Source organism: Lacerta agilis, chromosome Z (genome assembly GCF_009819535.1).
Source record: "Lacerta agilis isolate rLacAgi1 chromosome Z, rLacAgi1.pri, whole genome shotgun sequence".
Lineage (NCBI taxonomy): Eukaryota > Metazoa > Chordata > Lepidosauria > Squamata > Lacertidae > Lacerta > Lacerta agilis.
The window spans coordinates 18,947,213-18,974,399 of record NC_046331.1 but is presented as its reverse complement, the minus strand read 5'-3'; the positions used below and the strand labels follow the sequence as shown (position 1 = coordinate 18,974,399).

At 45.3% G+C, this 27,187-nt stretch overlaps 1 protein-coding gene across 1 annotated transcript in view; it reads right to left on the bottom strand.

The window, feature by feature from the left end:
- The window catches only part of MSN (moesin), a 79,256-nt gene extending 55,235 nt beyond the window's left edge, over window positions 1-24,021 (bottom strand). The window contains exon 1 of the mRNA XM_033137370.1: window positions 23,838-24,021. Within this exon, the coding sequence (XP_032993261.1) occupies window positions 23,838-23,849 (12 nt within the window). The 5' untranslated portion in view covers window positions 23,850-24,021. The remainder of the gene's footprint in view (window positions 1-23,837) is intronic.
- Between the last annotated feature and the right edge of the window lie 3,166 nt (window positions 24,022-27,187).

Here is a 27,187-nt window from a genome sequence, read left to right as displayed (position 1 = left end):
ATGGAGGAACTTAAAAAGCAAATGTTTTGGGAGACTGTAGATTTTGGCTCCATCTCCCCCCCCCCCTGCACACAATATGGATATATCTGTCTTTGGGTAACTGCTGGTCTTTTGTTTCCAGTATGAGGGCCAACTGCTCCCCAAGAATCGTTGGTGTACACTGAGGCTTGCAGCACCTAGCAGAGGCAAATCCAATAAAAGTCTGTAATCTCCATTTTCAGGGCAAGTCCAAATGCTGATCTTAATCTTGAAGATCAAGCCAATGATCTCCCTGTGATCTAGCCCTCTTTCTGCTGATTTGCTTAACAGTCAGCCTCACAAAGTCTTCTGGGGACTCAGAAGGTGGCTCACTATTTTGTGACATATTGATTGGTCCTACTAAGGCAGGCATGTCCAAAGTCCGTTTTGGGGGCCTAATACGGCCCCTTGGCTGGTTCTATCCGGCCCCTGTGGCAGTTTATTTATTGGGGTCAAATCCTAAAAAGAGTTCAACCCTTAAAAAAAAGCTTTGGTCGGCCCTCACGCATGTTCACTTCATCAAATCTGGCCCTCTTTGAAAAAAAGTTTGGGAATCCCTGTATGAAGGGTACTGCCCAGCAGTAGACTGAGCACATTTCACCCTGGATTTTAATTAGAAGCTATGAAAGGCAATGGGTGTCGAGGAGGCCCTTGTCTGTGTTCCACCTCCAAAAGAAGCACAAAAGGTGGTGGTCAGAGAATTGGTACCTGTTTGCTTTTTTCCCCTTCTCCCCACCAATCCCGTTTTCTTTTTTTGCATCCTATCTTTTAAACTGAAAGCCTAAGGAGGGCACAGATTGATATGCTTTCTAATTTATCTTTGAACCACCCTGACAGCCTTGTTTCAGCTGAAGAATGTTTAAAAGTGCTTTTTTCAACAACAACAACAACAACAACAACAACAACACCCTAACAAACTTGAGTTAAGGGGGCAATTTACTATTTCACAACAACAGACAGCAACTACACTTGGGGAACCTCCCTGCCTACTGAAGATGGGCAGGCACATTCACTGCACTTTTTTGGCACCTGCTAAAAACATTTTTGTTTAGACGAGTCTACCCAAATATTTAGAAAGCTGATGAAAGTTTTAGTCTGTTTTTAGTTTATTACTACCTTAACTTTTTGAAAGCCTTAAATTATTGTTTCTGGTTCTGCTTTTTGATAATATTATTGTTTTATCTTTTTGGTAAACTGCTTTGAGGGTTTGTGTGGTTGTTGTTGTTTTTTACAATCAAGTAGTGTATAACATTTTGTGAAATAAACCAGTGTTAAAAAACACCACCCAGTTCCTTTGGACTGCACAGCAAAGCCCGAACTGTTTGGGATCACTCATGGTATGGATCCAGAAAAGCGGCCGCCGGTGGGACATGAAGACACCAAACTGGATTGCAGGGGAAAGTGCAAATAAATATTTCCATCAAGTGCAGGGTAAAGGGGTTGGGGTTGGATTAATTCATCTACCTGAAATGGATAATATTATTCAGTGTTCTTTTTAGAAACATGAAGTTTGGAGGAGAAGCACTTTCCCCTCTCAGCTGCATTTACCGGGGGGGGGGGAGTCACATAACTGCACAGTTGCAGCCTTACCCAATTCTAGAAACTTAATCCTGCAGAGCAGAGGCTTTGAGAGATTTATTAGCTCAGTATTTTTGTAAAGTCCACAGCAAACAAAAGCTTACACATGATTTAGAGGGCTCTGCTTCAACCCGTCATCTGGTCACAGGTGAAAAGGAAGACTAGGAACCTGGTTTTCTAAGTGCTCACAAGAGGAGGGAGAAAATGTCACTTGCACCAACAGAAGCTGTAGAGATCAGGAGTGCTTGAAGGGACAGATTACTGTTTGCATTTGCAGCAAAGTTCAGCTTTGTTAGAAAACCACTTCCACTGAGACCACACACACACTTGGTAAAAAAAAGAAATGCAGAGGGTGTCTCACACCAGTTTTCATGAGCACTTGCAAGGCTTATGCAGGATGTCACCCACTTAATCTGGCTCTTAAATCTGTTCTGCAGCCTCCAATAGTTTTTTATTATTATTAAGAGAACATCTGAATTCATCTTTTTTGTCGGGTTTCTGCAGTTCTCTGCTACCTTGCAGGCAGAAACTCTAGAAGTTTCATGCCTGATCCTTCACCTTCTTAAGAAATACCGGTAGATCTTTCAGTGTGGCAGCACCTACATTCCCTGCCTATTGACATCAGACAAGTGCCTTCACTGTACTTTTTACAATGCCTGCTAAAATTATTTATGTTTAGGCAAGCCAATCAAAATATACAGAATGTTCACATCTGGCTTTTAGCTTATCGTAGATCTTAGGGTTTGGGTTTGTTTTTGTTTGTTTGTTTGTTTTTTGCTGTATTATACAGTTGTTTTTAACTGGTTTACTGATAACAGCATTGTTTTATTCTTTCAGTAAACCACTCTGAGATTATTGCGGGGGGTTTTCTTTTCTTTACACAATCAAATGGTATGTCCATTTTAATTTATAAATAAATTCAACACCTTCACAGGCCCCCCTATACCATAAATGTCTGAGAGTTGTAACTTCTCTGTGCTTCATTTTTTTTATTGTGCATTGAAACAGGACCAGCTTTGACGTCCAATAGGTCCACTTGCCATGCAACTCCACTCCCCCTTCCCTGTGGGCAATGGGTGGCCCCAGATTCTCTTTCATCCGATCCACCTGCCCCATGCAACTCAGCTGCCAGCAGATGGCATCCTCTCTGCAAACAGCAGAAAGAGAGGGAAGGAGGGCACGGCAATGCCAGAGGAAGCGGAAGCAGAAGTGGTGCTGCTTCTGGGTGAGAAAAGAATAGCAGCAAAAAGCACAGAATCATAGGGTCATTTAATCAGAAGGGACCCCAAGGGTCATCTAGTCCAATCTCTTGCCATGATGTCTCTTGGCCTGCACTGAAATAAGCTTGCTGGGCTGGAGACATACCTGGAGCAGAGGCTCAAGTGCCTATAGATTCTGCATCCTCATTGGGTATAATCGTCAGCTCCCAGGGGTTCTCTGCAGCAAGAACCAGAATCCCAGGGTAGATAGAGGAAAGATGCAGGTAGGGAGCAGCTGAGTCTTCATGCCCCACTGTTACACCAAGAAAGGTAAATGGGCTGCAGTTTGAGTAAGTGGAGCTGAGATTGGATGGTGATGCATATCTAGACTGTATACAAAATGAGCAAGCTATAGAGTTAAGTGAAAGCACTTTTAAGACAGTTTCTCACTGAGGAAAGCACACAGTTCACTCTCCCACTAAAATGATAGGAACTTTTAAGGTTTGCACATAACTTTAAACCATAGTTAAACAAAACTATGGTTTAGATGTTGATTGTGGGTACTTTGCTCCTCCCCAACTGAGAAACTCCTACTAGCCCAGCCCAACGAGGCTGATGGGAATTGTAGTCGAAATAAAGAAATGACTGGAGGGCACCAGGTTGGAGAAGTACCTGCAGCACACCACTCAAGCACTTAAGGAGCTGGGTTTTTGGGGGGGGCATTAGGTACCATGCACCAGATGCTGATCCCATGCACACATTATTTTATCTGACCATCAGCATTCTGCGTTAACTTGTGCATGAGGCTCAGCAACTTTTTCCTTCAGGGAGAGCCTCCCCAAGGGTAATTACAGTCAGTATTAGAACTGGGTCAACTGCTGAATGGGAGCTGAATGGGAGCCAGAAACCAAAGGATGGACACAAAAGATCTACAGCACCATCGGAGAAATACCTCATTTTGAGGATGTGTTGCTTCACTCCAGGAGCAGCCAATGTGCTGCCCTCCAGATGTGTGTTTGTCCCCAGCTCCTATCATAGAATTGTAGAGTTGGAAACCCCCCCCCCCAAAGGGTCATCTAGTCCAACCCCCTGCAATGCAGGGATCACAGCTAAAGAATCCCTGGCGCCCAAGCAAGTGTGAGCAAAGGTCAGGAATGTTTGTAATCCAAAACACTGGTGGGGGGAGGGAAGGCTGCTGCTTCTGCCCCTGGTCTATGGAGCATGGGAGGAAACAGCAGCAGCACAGGCCTTACTATACCATTCCCAGTTGGTTCCCAAGTGCTGCAGACATAGTTTTCATGTCAGCCCCTCGTATTTCAGCCATCTCCTACAGTATCTTAACCACTGGTTTATTTGTAAGAACATAAGAAGAGCCTTGCTGGATCAGGCCAATGGCCCGTCTAGTCCAGCATTCTCTTGCTCACAGTGACGAATCAGAAGCCACAGTGGGAAACCTGCAAAGTGGGACCTGAGCACAAGAGCCCTCTCCCCTCCTCTGATTCCCTGCAACTGGTATTCAGAAGCATTGCTGCCCCCCAACTATGGAGGCAGAGCATAGCCAGCCTGGCTAGCAGACCTTGATAGCCCTCGCCTCCAGGAATTTGTCTCACCGTTAATTTATTCAACCCAACTTTTGGAGGGTGGCATTTCCCTGCATGGGTGTGCCAGTGTTACATTTGTGGTGTTTTTGCTTACATTGTTATATGCATTTCGCTACCTCTGATGATACTTATACCCACTTTCAGACTATCGGTTGTGACAAATGCCTCGAGTGAGAGTGTGTCTGCCCAACAAGTGTTCTATTCCTCTAGCTCAGGGGTAAGCAAACTTTTTCAGCAGGGGGCCAGTCCACTATCCCTCAGACCTCGCGGGGGGCCGGACTATATTTTGGAAAAAAATATGAACAATTCCTATGCCCCACAAATAACCTAGAGATGCATTTTAAGTAAAAGGACACATTCTACTCATGTAAAAACATGCTGATTCCCAGACCGTCCACGGGCCAGATTTAGAAGGCAATTGGGCCGCATCCGGCCCCCGGGCCTTAGTTTGGGGACCACTGCTCTAGCTCATGTGTTAAAGAGTTCAGTAGTCTGTCTGTCTGTCTTCTGAACAATGCTCTGGGGAACTCTGGAAGTTTATATGGTGCTCCTCAGTGAGAGCAGAACTACAGTAGAGGACAGGTTTCTCCAAAGGAGTCTGTATACCTTCCTATGCAATGCAGGAGGAATCAGCATTCCTTGGAGGCAGAGAATAGAAAATCCACAGTAGTTGCAGTTAACTGCCCAACAAGTGCAGGGTACAGCACCTCCAGAAGAGAAGTCTGTCTTCTGGCTTTCCACCTAAGAAGACTGGAGTCTTCACACAAACTACAATTCCCACCCACCATTAAAAGAGAGTTTGCAGTACCTGCCCCCTACCCCCCAAATATCTCCTGCTACTGCAGCTACCACATGCACGCATCAATCTCCACTCTTTCCACCAGTTAAGAACTGCAGTGGTTTCCTTTGCAATTATTTGCCCAAGTGATTGATGCTGAACATGGTACACTTGCAAGTCACATTTCGATTATGGCAAGCAGCAGCTAGCACAGAGCATCAGCACATAAGACTACAGCCAGCCAAGCCCTCATATGCTAGAAAACACCTCTTCTATGCTGTGCTTCCATTTCAGCTTCCCATGGAGCCATGGTATTCCAAAAAGGCTGTGGCTCCTGCGTTGCATGCAGAAACGTCCCAGTTTCAATCCCCAATGGCATCTCCAGGTACAGCAGGAAGAGGTGCCTGCCTGAAACCCTGGAGAGCCAATGGCCAGTCTGGGAGAATTATGGATCTGGGTGCTCCACCAGCAAAGGCTTTTCCACAGGGTTTTAAGGACCTGCATCTATTGCGCAATAAGGCAGTCTGTGGAATTTGAAACACACACACACACACATACACAAAAACAGGAGCTGCAGGTCCCGTAAAGGATAGCAGCAATGCTATACCTCATTCAATACAGAGATTGCAGCCATCAAGGATGCTACTTTACAAGTCAGACACTTACATTGACCATTTGCAGAGACTGGTACATTATATTTGCAGAATTTAAGAGGTCTTCTACCACCTGACTGAGGCAAGTCTGTAATGCCTGGCTCTTTACTGGGGGAATAACAGGACAGATTGCAGCCTTGAGGAAACTAAAAGCAGTTCACAGGTCAGAGACCTTGCTAGCTCCCTGACATCACACATCTGTTATCTTCAGAAGGGTTATTTTCAAAATCTTTTACTTCATGAAAACAGAAATACTGCCATCTTAGAGAGTCTAGATTTCAGGTTAGAACATTTTGCTTGAAACTCAAATTAAGAGGGTATGCCTTCCTGATCTAACTGCAAAGGTGTGTGTGCCAATGTGAACTCTTCACATGGTTTATTTCTATAGATTATGGCAAGAGTAAAAAGTTGGCATAATTTGAGGTTCCCCACTGATAACTTTTTTTTGACCCTGGTTGTTGTTGTTCAGTCGTTCAGTCGTGTCCGACTCTTCGTGACCCCATGGACCAGAGCACGCCAGGCACGCCTATCCTTCACTGCCTCTCGCAGTTTGGCCAAACTCAGCGTACCTTGAGGACTATGACCCTGGTACAAGTCCTTATTTCCAGTGCCCTTGGAAGGCTTCCCAATGTTAATACCTTATGCAAAGATCAGAACAAGTAATCTGGCCACTGGCAAAATTTAATTTACATCTCCTGTAAAAAGAAGAGGTTCCATACACACAAAAGAATCTGCCAAGCTCAGGAAACAAACAAAGATACACCAGATTAGTCATTTCTCACTAGGATTATATTCTTTCAACTACCAACTATGTAAGGTAAACAGAATAACTTAACAGACAATACCTTAACAGGACAGAAACAAAAGAACAGTAGAATATAGGTATAATGATAAATCACTCATCTTAGCAATGGCTCAGAATAGTACAAAACAACGGACTCATAGAATTGTGGAGTTGAAAGAGACCCTAAGGGTCATCCAGCAAACCCCACTGCAATATAGGTACCTCTCCTCTCTGTTTCCTCTTTTCCAGGTTAAACATACCCAACTGCCTCAACTGTTCATCATAAGGCTTGGTTTCCAGACCCTTGATCATCTTGGTCACTGTCCTCTACACATGTTCCAGCTTGTCAACATCCTTCTTAAATTGAAGTGCTCAGAACTGGGCACAAGACTCCAGAATACAGCACAACTATGACTTTCCTTGATCAGGACACTAGACTTCTGTTGATGCAGTCTAGAACAGCATTAGCCTTTTATGCTGCTGCATCACATGGCTGACTCACCTCAGCTTATGAGCTACTAAGACCCCTAGATCCTTTTTACATGTGCTGCTGGCAAGCCATGTGCCCCCCCCCCCCCATCTTATATTTGTGCAGCTGGTTCTTCCAACGTTAAGTGCAGAACTTTACATTTGTCCCTATTGAAATTAATTTTGTTAGTTTGGGCCCAATTCTCAAATCCGTCGAGGTCATCTTGAATCCTGATTCTGTCTTCTGCAGCATCAGCTACCCCTCCTGGTTCGGTGTCATCTGCAAATTGGATGGGCATCCCCTCAATTTCTTATTCCAAGTCATTTATAAAGACATTGAACAACGGGCCCAGGACAGAACCCTGCAGCATTCCACTTGTCCTTTTTTTCCAGGATGATGAGGAACCATTAGTGAGCATCCTATGGGTTTGGTCAGTCAACCAGCTACAAATCCACCTAACAGTTACCTCTCATCCAGCCCACATTAACACCAGCTTCTCTGTAAGGATACTATGGGGGACTCTCTGCTTTTCTGCATATACCTGGCTAGCTACTGAATGAAGCAGGATGCTCAACTAGATGGGCCTTCAGTCTGATACAGCAGGGCTCTTTTGTGCATTTAGAAGTCCTGCTGTTCTTGGCAGTGGGCAGCAAAGTCTTGAGAATCTCAAAGAGTTTCTTCTCCTAAGCAGGCCTTGGTGCTCTGACCTTAAGGGTGATGATTCAATGCCCGATAACAGGAACTTTATTGTGCATATGCAGGGAGGGCTTGTGCAAAGAGCAAATAAGCCAAATAAGGCCTTTTTTGCACAAAGTCAGGGAAAGGTCCAGGAGACGACGTCATTCAGAGGAAGCATTTAGTCACCAGTTTCCTCTGAGTTCTGGAGACTGGCCAGAGGGAGTCTCCTAGTGCCCATGTATTTGCAGCATGGAGAAGGGATGCTCAGGCCACAAATGGGCTGGGTTTAAAAAAAGAGAGAGAGAGAGAGAGAAGAAAAATCTTGAGGTCCAAACCAAATGACAGAGCACTTTAAAGTGCACACACAATTTTGGCTGAAGAGCTGCTCCTTCCTGCCCAGGCACACGGGGAGAGAGAAAGGCCCACTGCAAGCTAAACAGCAGCGCAGTTTCACGGGACACGTCTGAAGCTCAGGACTTCCCCTCAAAGCTGCTGCCTCATTTCCTGCCAAGAGGGTGGGGCCGGGCCAGCTATGGCGGGGGCTCCTGCACAGCTTCCCTCCTTACCAGGCCTAATTGCATTCCTCTGCGTGAGAGAGTGACGTTTCCAGATGGGACCTGACAAGATTCAAATGAAAGGGAGCAGCAATCGAGCATGACTGGGCAGGAGAGGGGTGGCCTACCTAGGTTTCCAAAACTGCCACAAGAAGCAGGATAAAGATAAGGCTGCTGTGACAGCAGTGCATAGTTAAACTATGGAACTCACTCCCACATGAAGCAGTGACAACCACCAACCTAGATAGCTTTAAAAGAGGATTAGACAAATTCATGGAGGAGAGGGCTCTCCATGGCTGTGCTCTGCCATCCAGTCATGGATTCTTAAGCAACAATATACTGTATTGCCACAGCCCAAATAGTCACACTAGCGCTAGTCTATTATTATCAGTTGTGCAGTATCCTGGTCCCACATTAACCAACAGGGAGAGCAACCTGGTTTACAGCTGTGTTCCCTCACTTAATATGTGGGAGTGCTCAACTTGGAGAAGATGACGAGTTTAAAGCTGGTAACAGTATGGGAGTCAGTGTGGTGTAGTGGTTAAGAGTGTCGGACTAGGATCTGAAAGAGACCAGGGTTCAAAACCCCACCTGACCATGAAGCTCTCTGGGTGACTTTGGGCCCATCACTGCCTCTCAGCCCAACCTACCTCACAGGGGTGTTGTGGGGAGTAAATGGGGAGAGGGAGAGGGAGAGCAATGCATGTCACATTGAGCTCCATGGAGTAAAAGTGGTATATAAATCCAACAAATAGATGAGTATAATAAATCTTGCCTTTGGGAGAGGATTGGCCTTGCTAGTGTAACAGAGATGGGAAGCAGACCCATTCCACCGGTTCTGTTCCAGTGAGCTCCACTTACTCCCGAAACTGTTTCGATAACTGATGCCTAAGAACTATCATTTAACTTTTTTAGGATTTTGTGTCTGAGTTATGTTTCACCCCCTCTTCCCACCCAGTTCCCTTTGCCTTTCATGTGGTGGCACGACTTGCAAACCTGCAAGCAGGGGCTCTCTTGTTATTAATTTGATTGTATCTAAGCTGTTATAGGAGCCTTTCCAGATGGAGAGTGGGTTAAAGATTAATAAATAAACATTTTGGAAATAGAAGCTACATGTTCACACACTTAGCACATGAAGTCAGCCCTTTTCTCTTTGTAGGTGACTCTGTGCATGGGAAGAAGATGCATCACCAGCCCCAGATAGTCTCCCATGCTAGCAGTATCGAAAAGCTACTTGCAGAGGGTGTCTTGTTTCCCACATCCAAACACTACCCTGTAAGGTAGGCCAGCATTACCTCCCCCCCCCCCCAAAAAAATATACCAGATAGGAGGCTAAGGGGGAAGAGATAAAGCAACTTGCCTTTAAAAGAGAGTTCATTTTAGGGAAATAATGTGGTTTTTTCCATAAATTTCTGAATCAGAAGCTTCCAGTGCCCTATATTTCCACACAAAAAACCAAACCATCCCCCCCCCACCACAAACACAAAAGGAAGATGAAAATGGAACATTTTTTTAAAAAAAATGGAGAGGTAAAGATGAAAGCATGTACACTTTAAGTAGGGTTGCCATATTTCAAAAAGTGAAAATCCGGACAGAAAAGTTGTTGAGCAAAATCTCAAAAAAAGAAAGAAAGAAAGAAAGAAAGAAATTTGCCAAAATCTACCCCACCGAAATGGGCTGCCTACATAAGGATTTTCCCTGATATTTCAGCGATTTCTGCCCGAATGCTGTTTATGAGGGCTGAATACAACCCTAATCTAAAGTAATTAAATCACCTGTTCAGGCTCCCCTTCCCCATTGTTATTACTGAATATGTGGGTGGACAACTTGAAAGCTCGTCTCACTAAAGAACTTTTGACATGGATGTTGACTGTAGCCAGGATTTCAACGGCCCAGAAATGGAAAACCTTTAAAATCTGCATTTGGGTGTGTGGTGTAAGAACTTATGGATTTTGGCTACTGTGGGAAAAAATGCACATCAACTGTGTTGTTTTGGGGGGTGGGGTGGAGGATCCAAAACATTTTTATGTCATGTGGTGTGATTTTATTTCCTATGCTTCATAGATGCTCAATACCCACCACCCATGCCAGTTTTGGAAATAAGGATGTCTTGATCTGTATTCAAAACAAAATAAAACAAAAAATTCCTTCCAGTAGCACCTTAGAGACCAACTAAGTTTGTTCTTGGTATGAGCTTTCGTGCGGTATCTGAAGAAGTGTGCATGCACACGAAAGCTCATACCAAGAACAAACTTAGTTGGTCTCTAAGGTGCTACTGGAAGGAATTTTTTATTTTATTTTATTTTGTTTTGACTATGGCAGACCAACACGGCTACCTACCTGTAACTTGATCTGTATTGGTGTGTCACCATTTCTTTCCGTTATTTATTACTTGCTTTGAAAAACAAACCAACTTTTACTGGGCTACTTAAGTATTTTGAAACATGAGAACTCAACAGCTTTCATTAATGTTACAAATACACATTATAGTATACTACAACAAACAAACAAAATACTTTTGGAAACTGAACTATTTTCCAGCCAGCATCACTAATGGCAGAGAAGACAAGAGATGAATTTTAACTGAGAAATCTCTTGCTCACACCTCTGCCTCCTACTGTTAAGACTAGACACTTGCAATCCTCATAAAGCAATCACACCAGTAAATGGGCATGTAGTTAGATGGTCAGCGTTGAGGGGCAAAAGTGGAGCACTTGGGTGAGCATCTCTTGGCTAAGCCAAGGTGGGAACTAAACAAAAGGGGGAGATACAGTGTTTCCTTTTTTAAAAAAAAGTGATTCCCGCCCAAATGTCTCACCACACTTACTGTTGCAGTAACATCCTGCAGGAAGCAAGCTGGGAGGGAGTGGTCTAGCCCACTCAGATGGTCCTCCCTTCAAAGTGTAAGACTTCCTGCCAGTGACAAAGTGGGCAATGGCAAGAGAACTAGCCTATTGTCCTCATGCCACATGCCCAGCCCTTTTCGTTAGCCAGCCAACAAACCAAGAACTCTTCCATTTATTATACGTCCCCATTTCAGCCAAACCATGGAAGTATAGCTTTGCTTGCTTGCTTGCTTGCTTGCTTGCTTTTTGGGTTGTTCTCACAACCCACCCTTCCTTCTTAAGCTATTAACCACAGTTTCTCAGTTTGGACAACACAGGAAAATCACAGTTAATGGGAACATGCTGTCCTGTTGACTGGCTCGTGGAAAAAAAAGGGCAAAGGGGCTGCACCCACAGGGCAAAAGGCTTGTTCATATCTTGGTTCAATGGCCCATTCACTTAACCTTGTTGAAGAGAAGGCAGTGTCTACTGTACCTGAAGTTGGCATTTTGCACGAGCTGTTTGTTTTCTTTTCTGGATCTACATGAAGATGGAGGATTTTAAACACATAGGGCAATCTACATTTTTCTGTAAAGAGCTTAATTGTAACTAGATGGTCTGCATACTATGAAGCAGTCCAGGCAATTAAAAATGGATATAAAGGCATTTTACAAACTCAAACGTATTTTTGAAGACATAGACGAGAAACCTGAACGTAAACAAGATGCAAAGAATTTATACCATAAGTTGGCAAAGCTGGAATATGCTATTTTAACAGTCATTTGAGAAGAAGTGCTGGAGCATTTCACCAAACAAGAAAGAAATTACAAAACCCTAGTTTTGATGCATTTGAAGATTATCATCTGCTATCATATTTACTTTCATTTGTTAAAGAACTCAGAGAAAATTCAGTCGATAGGATTGCACATTATGAATCAGAAGCAAAAGGTTTGTGTGAAGCTATCACTTCAAGTTCTGATGCTTCCCAACACATTGTTACAAGGAAAATTTCAAATATAACAAGTTGTATTGCTTCTTTCAGAGGTGCTGATAATTTTTGGATATAAGTTCTGTATCAATTCTATGACTGCTTGATAAGTCAGTTACTCAAAAGGATTAACCTGATGAGCAGATTGGTGAACAATTCTGAAATTGACGAGGACAGTATTAAACTTATGATATCATATTGCAAAGGTTATATTGACCACAAATTACTAAACAAGAGTTATCAATTCAAAGAATATTTGCACCACAGGAAATCCCAGAACAGGCCATCAAAAATGAAATGTACAGAGGTTCTTCAGCCTTTTTGTGAGCCACACCTCCTTGAAATGTTCTCCAATTTTACTACTGTGCCTAAGCTGTACTTGGCAATGCCTATCACAAGCTGTGAAGCAGAAAGGAATTTTGCAACGCTATATTTTAAGAACACATTTCAGTCTATCATGATGGAAGAACACTTGAATTCTTCATGTATATTGTCTCTAGAAAACGACATTGCAAGGAAGCTCTCATATGACAAAACTGTACATGAATGTTGCTAGAAAAACCAGGGGGAAATGTATTTTGTAAAATGTGCTTCATGTGATATGTATTCTCATAGGTGTCAAAAATAAACAGTTTTATTGACTGTGGTCTTTTCTATGTTTTATTTCATCATTCTATAATGCATCGTGTAAGTATATAACATTTCTCTAATTTTCACACCACCCCCCAGAACTCAAAAACTGTAAGGTATGGAGGGGAAATATTCACACCAGTGACTGGCATTTTTAATTGAAATCTGAGATGTAGTAGTTTTTTTAAAAAAATGTGGTGATCTGTCATGGAACAACCTGACTGAAGAATATAATAGTGGTTACCCAGACCTTGTTGCTGGTTGCAAAGGGTCCCTCCCATAACAGTTCAAGCTTCAAGGGCCCCAAAAATGTAGACATGCCACTGTGAAAAGTCCCTGGATAGCTACAGAGAAGAGAAAGCCAGCAAGGGGGCATCTTAGGATTGGTGGCAAGGGACCCTTCCAACAAGCAGTTCAGACGGAGGCTTGCACAAACATATCTGAGGAGCTACCAGAGTCACAGTGTTTAACAGAGCAATCAGATATGTCACTTTTTAAAATTAACTTTTATTGCAATAACTTATGAAAGAAAGAGCAGGTGGCAAGCATCGCTTTAAAGGGGGGGGGGGATTTTGACTTTGCCTCCCTTGCAGACACAGGAGGCAATGCCACTTCTTACAAGTAGGCTATGCATGGCCTAAAGACAAAGGCAGGAGGCTGCTCACTTGAGAACTATTGTGTTCACTTATGTGCCCAGTTAAACCAATTGACTAAGATTTAATCTCACGGTTTAGATTTCATGAGACAGAAAAGCATGCATTTCCTGCCACCGGATGTACACACTGCAGGTGCTGAGATGCAGACATAAGAAGTCTGCACTCTCTCACACAGCTTCAAACTCATAACTAACTTTATCCACATGTACATGGTGTGTGTTTGTGTGCAAGCAGCACGAAGTCACAGCATGCTGCAGTGGTTAGTGTGTTGGAGTACGACGTGGGTGAGTCCAGGGTTTGAATCCCCACTCAGCCATGAAGCTCAGCAATTGGACCTTAGACTAATCACTGCTTCTCAGCCTAACCAGCCTCACAGGGTTGTTGTGAGGATTAACTGAGGAAGGAGATGAGAACCACATACACCACCTTGAGCTACTTGGAGAAAAAGGTGGGATATAAATTCAATAATATTTGGACCAGCACAAACTATGGGAGGGAATACTAGGTTTCCCTCTCAGATTTAGCCACATCCAAATCAACAGCACCAGAACCTGCCTGGAAGAACAATTTCTCCCCTTTACCTTCCTGAAGGTGCAGTGATGCTGGCCATGGAGCTGTGCTTGCATATGAAAGGAACCATTTGCAATGTCCCTGTGAAAACAATGCCATCGGTGATGGGATCTCACTACCGTGGGCAACAAAGTTGTTCCATTTGTTTTGGAGGGAGATGCTTGATGAAATCTCATGTTTTGAGGTGTCATTTTGGCAGGAGATGGAACTATGCAAAACTCACAATTAGTCCCACTGACCTTAGCGGGTCTTGGCTGCTTCACCTGGTTCATGAAGAAAGCCTCCCTCAGGCGGTTTGAAAGCTTGTGGGTGTGCTAGACGGAACGGCATTAATTTCATAACACTACAATGCCACCACCCCAGCAGAAAGGTCCAGCTACCAGTAGATATCACGTGTCTCTGAATCCTATGATTGGGAACATCCTCCTCTCTTTTTCCCTTCCTTCCTTCCTTCCATCCTTCTTTCTCCCTCTTTAAAACCAAAACCAGCAGGTATGTGTTTTGTTTTGTTTTTGTAGAGGGGAGGCAGAGAAGGAAGGATTCAGACCATGGAATGAAGTCAGTGGTGGTAGTGGTGGTGGTGTTCCTAAAGAAAAGCCTTACATGCACAATTTTCCTACTGAAAAACTCACCTACCCCATTCTGCAGTCTTAATCAGCCCCTCCCCACCCCACCCCACAAGTGCTACTTTTAAAAAAGGAAGAATCCCAACCACAAGTTCATAGGTGTTGCTAACATCATATATACCGTACAGTCATACCTCATGTTACGGCCGCTGCGGGTTAAGTCTTTTCAGGTTGCACTCCGCGCTGAACCCGGAATTACCGGAACGGGTTACTTCTGGGTTTCAGCGCTCGAGCATGCGCAATAATGCTAAATCGCGCTTCGCGCATGTGCAGAGGCACTGAATTATGTTGCGGACGTGCGCAGACACGGCGCTGCGTGATAAGAACGCTGCGGGTTGCGGACGTGCCTCCGTCACGGATTACGTCTGCAACCCGAGCATTCACTGTATTGGCCTGAATATAAGCCTCACATTTTTTTCCAAATTCCGACCTTGAAAAGTTGAATTGCGGCTTATATTTGCGATCTTACTAAAACTGGCTTTTACAATATTGCTGCTGAAACAGACATACGGTAAAACGGAATGGGTGTGAGTGCCTGCAGAATTTTAAGGGAGAAGCTTATACTGTATTTGGGTATTGTCTTTTTTCCTTCTCTCCCCGCCCCCTTGAATTTTAAAGGTGTGGCTTATATTCAGGTGCGGCTTATATTCGGGCCAATCCGGTAGTTTAACTTGTCTTGTGTCTGAGGGGGAGAGAGCTCAAGAAGATGAAAATCCCAAATACAGGAAGCAGCCCCCAGCCCCCAACAGCTGCAGACAAGCCTTGATCTCTTGTATCAGACAAATGATCAGCGTCTCCATAGAGGACAGTTACCAAGTCACCTATAATCAGTCACTTATTAATTTAATAAAATTTAAATGCTGCTTGATTATTTAAAGAAACAGACACTTCTGGGTGTTTTACAGCAATAGAACAACATTATCCATAATCATATTACTAGAAAGTCACCATTAAAGGTGCAGTTTCTTTCTGGGAAGCGTCGCTCAGCATTATGAGATTCCGCAAAAAGTTACGCGCAAATTTAAAACACCCTTGGCAATTTTACAGAGGAACGTAAGGAGACCCTAAAAGCCCATTGTGCTGCAGGCTTTCTTGAAGCCATGCTGGCTGGGATTGATGGGAGCTGTAGTCCAAAACCTCTGAAGAGTACCAAGTTGAGGAAGGCCACAATCCAGCACAGATGGACATGCTTTTATTACAGATGGACAATGCTTTTATTTCAATGGGCTTCAGTACACCTGTGTCACACCATAGCTTTAACCTTTCTCTCTTTCAGTCCACATCATGCATATTACATACAGACAGGGGGAAGAGGGCCTTTAACTTCTCATTCACTGAAGGATATTCCTTCCCCACCTTCAGTGGTGGCTCCTGGAGGAAGTGGTGGTGAGGTCTGGGGCTGGGGCTGCACATGTACCTTCAGGGCCAATGCCACCAAAATGGAGCTCCCCCAGCCTCGCCACTCCCTGCCTTCATGCCTGCGAGTGTGGTGCAGGCACCCCTGGGAGGACACCACTGTTCCTGTCTCCCCAGCATGAGCCACTGCTACATACCCCTGCTTGCCAGCTTCCCAGAAGCTCCTGACTTGGTACCACTGGATGGAAGAAGCAGTAAAGTGACCCTTGGCCAGATTCCTATACTTGTAGGTTTTTTAAGAGAGGGCAGAAAAGACACTTTAATTTATTTATTTTCCACACACACACCACTGACAGTACCCATCTCTTGTCTCTCCCCCCCCCCCTTTCATTTATATTTTACCCCATTTCCCCACTAAGCATCTATTCTATTTCATACAGTTTATACACTGCACAAAGTGTTTGCAAAGAGAATAAAGCAATGAAATTATCTGTTAAAGACAACCATAAAACACCTCTCTAAACAATTCAAAACACAAAATCAACAATAAACAGATTAAAACATATATCCACATTCCTTTCATTCTTCTTTGCTACAGGTTCTACTTCTTCCTCCTGTAACCGCTTTTAGTCTCTCTATCTCCCATTCCATTATTCTAAAAATCAACCTTTTTATCTCCCTTTGGTTCATTAAACACTGCTCTAATCCTTAAGAGGAAGGAGAATTGCCTTTCCTCCCACTTGTCTTGTCTTCCAGCTACCTTTACCAAGCAAAAACAAAAAAAAAACTTATTTGCTTTTTTGTTTAGCTGAAGCCATTACAAAACAAGATACATAAAAACAAAATAATGCATGACATGGTTAAAGTAATTACTAAAACTACCCATTTTATTAAATAAGATTTTTTTTCCACCGAAGAATTTAATTTATAATCCACACAAACTTTTCTCCTTAGAATTGCTGTTCTGAAGGACTTGCTCACACACCACATACTGTATATACTTGAGTATAAGCCTAGTTTTTCAGCACATTTTTTGTGCTGAAAAAGCTGCCCTCGGTTTATACTCGAGTGAGGCGGGCGGTGGGGGGCGGCGAGAAAGAAGCCCTTTCTGTCCGCTCGTGCCGGCACCCGCTCTCCCCAGTCAACCATTCCTTAAGAAGTGTACAAGTATATGGCGGTTCTTTACTCTCCTCAGGCAGCTTGTTCCATTCCTGAACTGCTCGCATAAATGCAAACTTGGCAAAGGAAGAAGAGGAAGGAGCAGCCCAAAGGGCTAATTTCAGGCTGCTCGTTCCTCCTCCTCCTCCACAGCAGCAAAGGTGAACTGGCTTATACTCGAGTCAATAAGCTTTCCCAGGTTTTTGTAGGAAAATTAGGTGCCTCGGTTTATATTCGGGTCGGCTTATACTCGGGTATATACGGTAATTAAACTAGGGAACTCACTCACACAGGTTTTTTGTTTTTTTAAGGTAAAAGGTAAAGGACTCCATGACAGTCAAGTCCAGTCAAAGGCAACTATGGAGTTGTAGCGCTCATCTCGCTTTTCAGGCTGAGTAGCCGGCATTTGTCCACAGACAGCTTTCTGGGTCATGTGGCCAACATGACTAAACTTCTTCTGGAAAAATGGGACACACAGAGACAGTTTACCTTCCCGCCAGAGCGGTACTTATTTATCTACTTGTACTGGTGTTCTTTTGAACTGCTAGGTTGGCAGAAGCTGGGACAGAGCAATAGGAGCTCACCTCATCATGCGGATTCAAGCCGCCGACCTTCCGATTGGCAAGCCCAAGAGGCTCAGTGCTTTAGACCACAGTGCCATGGCCACAAAGTTATATGGCTTTAAAAAAGACTTTAAGAGGAGGAGAGGGCTATCGATGGCTACCAGCTGTGATGACTAAACTCTACTCTCAACAGCTGAGAGCCACTAACATTTCTGAATACCAGTTGCTGGAAAGCACAGGAAGGGAGGGCTTTTTTTGCCTGGATCATGCTTGTGGATTTTCCATTACAGCATTTGGTTGGCCACTGTGATAACAGGATGCTGGATCAGATGGGCCATTGGCCTGATCCAGAAGACTGTTATGTTCTTTTGTTCTTAAAGGCAAAACTGGTCAACATTTCAGGAATGCCAGGTGACCTGCTATATAGGGTGCTGCTGATGCTGTCACCGCTCCAACCAGAAGGCTATAGCATGGCTAGGGAGTAGGTACCATAAGCACTGGGGAGGCTGTGGCGTGGAGGCCTGCTTGAAAGCAAATTTGAGAAATGCTGTTCTAGAAATTAGGAGGGCTGGTGCACATCACAATTCATAAGAATGCCACTTCTCACACATTTTGCCCCAAATGTTTCTGAAGCATGCTCAAGTGGTTCCAAGCACAATTCAAAGTGTTGGTGCTGACCTTTAAAGCTCAAAACAGCCTCGGTCCAGTATACCTGAAGGAGCATCTCCACCCCCATCGTTCAGCCCAGACACTGAGGTCCAGTGCCGAGGGCCTTCTGGTGGTTCCCTCACTGCGAGAAGCAAAGTTACAGGGAACCAGGCAGAGGGTCTTCTCGGTAGTGGCTCCCGCCCTGTAGAATGCCCTCCCATCACATGTCAAAGGAATAAACAAGTATCTAACGTTTAGAAGACATCTGAAGGCAGCCCTGTATAGGGAAGATTTTTAATGACTGATGTTTTAATGTATTTTTAATCTCCTGTTGGAAGCCACCCAGAATGGCTGGGGAAACCCAGCCAAACGGGCAGGGTATAAGTAATAAATTGTTGTTGTTGTTGTTGTTGTTGTTGTTTGTTGTTGTTGTTAGAACCAAGTAATGCACACACATACCCAAGGCATCTTGCAAAGCAAACATGTTCAGCTTTAATCAACAATGTAAACAATGGGTGGACAAAGCAGTATTTGGTGGACCACATAAGAACATAAGGAGAGTCTGCTGGATCAAACCAACGGTGCAACTAGTTCAGTATCCTGTTCTCTCAGTGGCTAACCCCGAGGGGAAACTGGCAAACAGGACCCAAGCACTCTCCCCTCCTGGAGTTTGTGGCAATTCGTATTCAGAAACAGGGCCGTCTCATCCATAGGGGCTGGTGGCACGGTGCACCAGGGCGCCGGCCCCCCCCCGCGAGCCTGCCAGCATACCGGGCTCCCCCTCCCCAACCCGCCTCCGCCCCCACGGGCGGGCGGGCTGCAAGCCGGCTGCCCTCGCCTCCCGGAGCCCCAGCTGGAGCGCTGGAGTGGCGCGGGGCTTACGTATACAGTCGTACCTTGGAAGTCGAAAGGAATCCGTTCCGGAAGTCTGTTTGACTTCCAAAACATTTGGAAACCAAAGCACAGCTTCTGGTTGCCTGTAGAAGCTCCTGCAGCCAATGGGAAGCCATGGAAGCCCCGTTGGATGTCCGAGTTCCAAAGAACGTTCGCAAACTGGGACCCTCATTTCCGGGTTTGCGGTGTTCGGGAGCCAAAATGTCCAAGTACCAAGGCATTCGGGATCCAAGGTACGGCAATAATAGATCTAGATAATAGTTATTCTAGTGAAACAGCAGGCTGCAAACACCCCAGCCAAGGTCCATGCAATAACCACTTAGTCATTACATGTAACAGTAAGCCTAGAAAAGCATTTCTGTGTCCCAGGTTCCAGCATCAATTCTTAAGTCTAGGCTTCCAGGACTTTTTCCAAAACATAACCAGCAGCCTACTTTAACAATTATCACATACAGATGTTTACCAGATACATAGTAAGTAACCTCACATATTTGTTATCTAAACATGATCTCAAGTACAGTCTTAAGACATCCCCACCAAAGGAGGAATCTGGCTAGCAGGTCATTAACTCATTCCAGAAGGCTAAATATTTAATCAAATCTGCATGTCCACATTCATGAGCATTTAGCTTCTGAATCCACCTCGAACTTCCATATGCAGCTACTTAACACTCATTATCTGCAAATACAGTGGTACCTCTGGTTACGAACTTAATTCGTTCTGGAAGTCTGTTCTTAACCTGAAACTGTTCTTAACCTGAGGTACCACTTTAGTTAATGGGGCCACCCACTGCCGCACGATTTCTGTTCTCATCCTGAGGTAAAGTTCTTAACCCGAGGTACTACTTCCGGGTTAGCGGAGTCTGTAACCCGAAGTGTTTGTAACCCGAGCTGTTTGTAACCAAGGGACCACTGTACACAAAACTGATCTGCAAAGCTGCCCCTAAGCTGGAGCACTAAGACTAAGGAAGAAGAGTTGCAACAGGGTGTAGAGGGGCAGGAAGTGACACCTCCTTACAACATTCATCTGAACCACTGGATGTCTTAGCAATGATTCCTACAGTGTGTGTTCCTAGTTACTGACTGATGCAAGTTCTAAAAATTACTCATTGCTCAGAAAGCATGTAGAAAAAGGGTTGGAAGAATGAAGTCGCTTTCTCTCTGTTTTTGGGGTGGGTTTTCACATGCCAAAATGTTTTAACTTAAGGAAGGGGAATGAATAGCTGTATAACCAATCTCATTTCAAAGGTTATATGCCATCAAAGAAATGTAAAGCATCAAATATCAACCCCTTTAAAGAACCTATTGTATAATCAAGGGAACAGCAGATCAAAGAATCGAACAGGTCTTTCCCAACAGTCAGGTACACCAGATTCACAATTCATTCATTACTTTAAAGAGATATGCATGGAACATTTTCCTTATAAAAAAATAAAAAATAAAAACTTACTCTCCTATGCTGCATGCTTTTTTCTCTTTTTAAAATAACTGTTTTAGGATTTCTAACTTTTTGTTAGCTCCAGAAGTTTTCTAATTGGAAACTAAATAGCAACAAGCAAAAGTGTTTCTTGCAAAAGTCTCTCTCCTTTTTTACATAAAGAGGGCCTTCCCCGCAGACAACCTCCTTTTTTCAGTAGGAAGTCAAGTATGGGCTTGAGAAGCTCAGCATTTAAGACAAGACCCTCCCTTAGCCAAGAAATACTTTTGAGTCAAGCTGAGACAAGGCTCTGTAGCAACTCAAAATGAATTATGAATTACAAGAAAGCTGAAAGACCCATAGAGAACAGAGATCAGTGGTGGAGAATCTGCCTTGCATGCAGAAGGTCTCAGGTTCAATCCCTCCTGGCATCTGCTTCCTGAAACCCTTGGGATCCCTTGCTGCCAGTCAGTGTAGACAGTACTGAGCAAGATGGACCAATGTCCCGACTCAGTATGAGGCAGCTTCTTGTGGTTCCTAACTTTAGCCACAAAGTCTGTTAAACTGGTTATACTGTACTGTTATGCATCTATGACAGCTGATGTAGTTTTCATAGTCACAAAATTTCTGATACTTCACTGAGAAACACATTCAGGAGTATATGCTTATCAATGCTCAAAATCTGCTCCAAGAGTAAAATGGTTGTCCTGCCCATAAATGGGTTTCACTATAGCAGGGAAAACCCAAACAGAAAGAGATTGCGTTATGCTTCCTGCAGTGAGGTGTGATCTACCCTCTGCCTGGAGAGCTGGTGCCATTGAAGGGCCAGGGCATAGGGAGAAGACATCCTGGGCTTGGCATCTTCCTGTGGGTTTTTTGTGTTTAGTGGAAGAGAATAAAACTATCATGCAAGTCTTTCTAAGATGCAAAGCAACCAGAGGGCATGACTGCTTGCTGGCGGTTGCCAATGGAAAGTTGCACAACTGCATTAATTTATCCAGCTGCCTCCACTGAGTGCAAGCAGCAGGAGCTTCATTATTTCTGCACACACACACACACACAACTTTGTAAGTGCAAAACGGAACACAGGAAGCTGCCTCAAACTGATTCAAGTCATTGGTCCATTTAGCTCAGTATTGTTCACGACTCAGTAGCAGTGGCTCTTCAGGGTCTGAGGGTCTTTCCAGGCCAGTTACCCACAGCTTGCAGCAATGCTGTGCATACCAACACCCCCCCTCCATAGCCCCTAAGAGAGCAACTCCTTGCAAATTAGCCTCATGCAAAATTATCAGTGGGTAGTGCAAGCCCTTGAAAGTGAGGCATGCTTAGATTACCCTGAAATGAGTGAGACCTATTGCAACATCAGCTCCATTGATTTAGTTGAGACTTAAGCATGGGTTATTTCCACAGAAAATTGCAGAGTGGTGTCTGATGTACATATAGCCACAAGAAAGACCCTCTGAGTTCAGTGGGGCACATTTCCCTGCAAGCATACATAAGATTGCATCCTTAGGTAAGGTGAGGAAATAAATAAAAGCAGTAATTATGCATTGGATACTTGAATCAAAAGAGAACAGGAAACTCTAGTAACCTTGATGGTTGTAAAGATGAGGGGACACTGGGAAGGAGCAGCTTGTAATAAATGCTCATCCCCCTTTACACAAATGGAAGGAGTCCCAATCTTCTTTTGCATCCAGCCCCCAGAAAAACATGTATTCATAAGGATGCATGCCCCTGGTAATATTATGGACCTTTGCTAAAACAAAAAAACTTTCTGCTGCTTAAAAGTTTGCAGTCCTAACTCAAGTTAGTCCTCTCAGAGACTGATCACTTTGACTTTTGCAAATTGTTTCCCCTGGCTCCGCCAGCTATCCCTACACAGCAAATGGGAGCACTGCACTTCTGCAGGGTGACCAAACCTGCCCTTCCGCCCACGGATACTGCCCTGTCCAACCCACCAAATGAAACAAGCAACGCCACATATATAACTACAGAAAATATTTATACCCTCACCCTCCCATTGCAGAAACAACGCTCAGAGTGGGTGACAAAATGTTCGAAATAACCCCAAAGGCATCACCAGTGTGTTACAATGTACATTCAGAGTCCTTGGGTTTCACAGAACACATAACCGGGGCATCTAGCATTCTGAATCAATCAGACTGCCATCTAGCAAATAAATTTAGACCGGTTTCAATAATAAACAGGAGTGGAAAGTTGTGAAGTGGTTCAGTTCACGAGCTGCTCAAAAGCTGAATTCACATCCAGCTTCTCTACTCAAAGAGGTTTTCCCGGGATTTTTGCCTCAGTTTCTGATAAGAGGAGTTATCCGAGGAAAAACGGCCACGCATCTCCGGCCACATGGGGGAGGGAGATGGTAGCGACAAACAAGACCCCCACCCAACCGCCAAACTTTCAGTGGCTCTTGAGAAGCGCAGAGGAACAAATGACAACCCAAGGCCCGAAGCGGGGCGTGGGCCGGCGCGCATCTGAAGGAGGGGGGGCCGAGAAGAGTGTGCTGGGCTGGCCTGGAAGGGAAGGGGGAGGACACGATTTCCTCGTGCGGCTAGAGGCGCGCCCTGACTGGCGCCCCTTGGAGAAGGCCCACTGGTTTTGGAAAGCCGCCCGCGCGCCCCCTCAGTCAGTCAAGCACCCGGCAGGGGCGCGTGCCCTCCCGCTTCACAAAGACCCTCCCTCCTCCTCCTTCCTGCCATGAATGTGGCCCATTCACGAGGAAGAGGCGAGAGAGCGAGGGAAGGAGAGAGGGAAGAACCCAAATGCCTCAGGCGGGTCAGCGGGCCCCGGAGAAAGGAGGAGACGGGAGAGACCCGCCGCCAACCGGGAGACTAGAGAAGTGGCAGGGCCAGGAGCCGCCGTCATCCCCCGCCCCGTCGCCGTCAGCCGGGATCGAACTGTCGCCCGCCTCCCCACACCCCACTCCACCCCGCGGCCCGTAGCCCGCCCAGAGAACATGAAGCAGAGAAGCCTCCGTGGCGCGTAGGGTCAAGCAAAGCATTTCTGAGTGAGGCGAAGAGGAGACTTAACGCGCGCAAGGGAAGCCTTCCTCCTCCTCAGGCGGGAAGCAAAAGGGGTGTACTCCCAGTCCCAGAGCGGGGTTGAGGGAGAAGTGCAATGCGCGGGGCCTCCCATTCACCCCGCGGAGGGCGCAAGCCTCTCCCGGCAGACTCTCCGTACCGTTTTGGGCATGGTGCCTTCGGGCTGGCTCGGCGGGCTTCAGTCTCTGGGCAGGGCGGCTGTCGCTACTGCTTGCTGCTGCTGCTGGGCGCCTCCTTCTGCTAACGGGCTCGACTGACTGGGCAGTTCTCCCCGCCCGCCAACCTCTGTGGGCCCGCGGAGCGTGCGCCGCCTTTCTTTGGGGCAGTCGCTCCCGAGCCCCCGCCCCTCCCGAGCCTGGCGTCCTGACTCCGGCCGCAAGCTGGCAGCCGAGGATTGGGTTCCCTCAGGGGCTTCCTCGCCCACCCCTTCCGCAGAATAACCCCGGGAGAAGGAAGAGCGATGGGGAGAGGGAGGGCGGAGAGGGTATTTTTCTATCCCACTTTGCTATCGCTCGAGCGCCTAAGCGCTTTCGGGAAACAACTCTTTCCCTTCTGGAACTCCCTGCCACAAGATGAGCTAATAGCCACCGGCCTAGATGGCGTCGAAAGGGGATCAGACAGTTCCCTGCTGCTGTATGAATACACACAAATTATTTCACTATTCCTGCATTACAGGGGGTTGGACTAGATGAACCTTGGGGTTATTCCAACTCTACAATTTAGGATTCTGTGTTTCTCATTTTTACAGCATTCTATGAAATCCACCTTATATTTCTTCCATATTTTTTTCAAGCTGAAGAAAACGCCTTGCTCTTTCTTTTGCATAGAATGGAATAGCGTGTATTAAGTTTACATCCCCGCTTTCCTCCCAGAAGCTCAAAGTGACATAAACACACACCCCTTCCCCATTTGTCTTCCCAACACCCCTGAGGGGTAAGGCGGGCACAGTGTGCTTCATGGCTGAGTGGGGATTTGAAATGGGGGCTCACCTTCTCTTCCTGCAGTCTCCCCCTGACACTTCAGAGCTATGGTTCCCAAAATGAGTGGTAACACCCCCTGGGGGGCAGTGGGATTATTCAGGGGGAGGATACTGGAGTTGTAAATGACCATCAGACTTAGAAGAGCAAGTATCACTGGATCAAGCTAACAAGTTTTGCTGAATTAATTAAATATTTTTGATTAAACAATTGTTACTGTTTTAATTTTTATTGTGTTATTATATTCCTTAGAGGCTAATCCAAACTACTATTCTGAATAATGCTTTTTATCGGGTGTTGTAGGGGCACAGGGTGGGGAGGGCTGCGTTTATGAAACCAAGGGGCCTGAAAAAAGTTTGGGGACCACTGTAATCTATTCACATGCGCAGTGATGTATTGGGGATGATAGATTTATACAATTAGCATACTTTTCATTACTTTTCATTATTATATTTCTGGTGGGTTTCTTTTTAGTTTTTCAGTTATATATAATATGAACACAATGACTCTTAAATGGAAAAGTGTTTTAGTATATATATATATATATATATATTTGCCAGGCTGTTGGATCAGATCAAGGGCCCATTTCCCCCCAGTTATTCTTTACCCCCAGCAGGCAGCCAGATGCCATTGGGAAGCACAGAGCACATACACATTATCCAGCCCAATAAAGGAGGGAGGGAGACTCCCATGGTATTGGTGGGACATTCAGTGTGTTCCCCATGTGCACCCTGGGTAGAGGTTGTGGGATGGAGAGAGAAACTAACACAGGGCCATCCTAAGCATATCTGGCGCCGTGGTGCAAAGCTCCCTCTGTCCGCCGCGCCCCCCCCCCCAATTTCCCAGAGCTTTTTAGGAAGGACGGCGCTGCCGGCAGGGCTGGAGGATGCGGGCAGCAGCTGGAGTGCAGCTCCTCTGGCGTGGAAGAGACAGAGGCTGGATGTGGCGCCTCCCAGCTCGGCTGGCTGCTTCATGCCCAGTGGCCACGGCAGATGGAGGCTCCAGGCACGGTGCTGTTTCTGCGTGGCATAGCAGAGGTGGGCTGATGCCAGGAGGTGCCGCGTCCAGGCTCCGCCTCTTCCCTGGCGCCTCCCAGAACTTGGCATCCTGGTGCCCTGCGCCACTAGCCTCTATGGCAGGGGTCCCCAAACTAAGGCCCGGAGACCGGATGAGGCCCAATCACCTTCTAAATGAGGCCCACAGACGGTCCGGGAATCAGCCTGTTTTTACATGAGTAGAATGTGTGCTTTTATTTAAAATGCATCTCTGGGTTATTTGTGGGGCATAGGAATTCGTTCATTTCCCCCCCCCCAAAAAAAATATAGGTAGTCTGGCGCCCCACAAGGTCTGAGGGACAGTGGACCGGCCCATGGCTAAAAAAGTTTGCTGACCCCTGCTCTATGGGTAAGACCCCCTGAACAAACAACTAGAAAATACGAAAACTAAACACTAACAAATATATTAGACTCGCTTTTATCAGGTGCCTGAAGTCTGGATCATATTTCAGTAATACAATTGAAAACGTGATCTTACTGGGGTGCAGGGCGGGGGCCCTATTTAGTTGGTCATGTTGTATGACTTCGCCCATGCAGCAGGCCCCCCACCTACATTTGGGGCCTTTTCTGCTCATGGTGCAGAGTGAGCTCACTATGCTGACATCTCAATTCCCTTCACGTCATGAATTTCCACCCCAAACAACTAAATGTTATGCCTCCCATTTATCATATATCACTGTTGCCTTATGGAGTTGCTGGGAAGGGTTTTTTGTGTGCGTGCGCATGCGTGTGTGTTGCTTCCTCTCTTCTTCCTAGATATTTATCTCTTTGGAGAACATGGTTTCCTATGGAAAAGCAGTGTGCAAACTGACTAGGCTGATGGAGAAGACCTATTAAAAAGGGGCGGTGTGGGGAGCTCACTTGTGGCTGGAAGATTCCTGCAAAGTATCCTTTTATTTGGATTTGACTGTACACCAGGACTTATTATTGACTGCTGCATTGCTATTTCACGGAATCACGATCTTGTTATTCTTAGTATTATTTGTATCTCTCTATACTCGGCATCGTTCTTTTCTTCTTGCTTGCTTCTGTATCTCTCAGACATTTGTACAGGTATTGTTATATGTAACAAAATAATTAAATTGGGGAGAGGGTTTACTACCCCCAATACAATAACAGTAATTCTTTTTTGGGGTTGTGAACATAACAACCCCCCCAAAAAAAAATGTATTTACCGGTATGTTCAATATTTATTCATTTGTATTGTATTGTCTTTCTTCTTGTATGTTATTGAAATGTGTGTCCTTTCTCAAATAATAACAATAGTAGAAGCAGTAATAAAAAGCTAAACTACGAGAGGCAGTGAAGGATAGGCGTGCCTGGCGTGCTCTGGTCCATGGGGTCACGAAGAGTCGGACACGACTGAACAACTGAACAACAACAACAACAAATAAAAAGCTCAGTCCCACTGCCATCCCCATTTTCCCAAGTGGCAGAAACCAGGGTATATTTGGTAC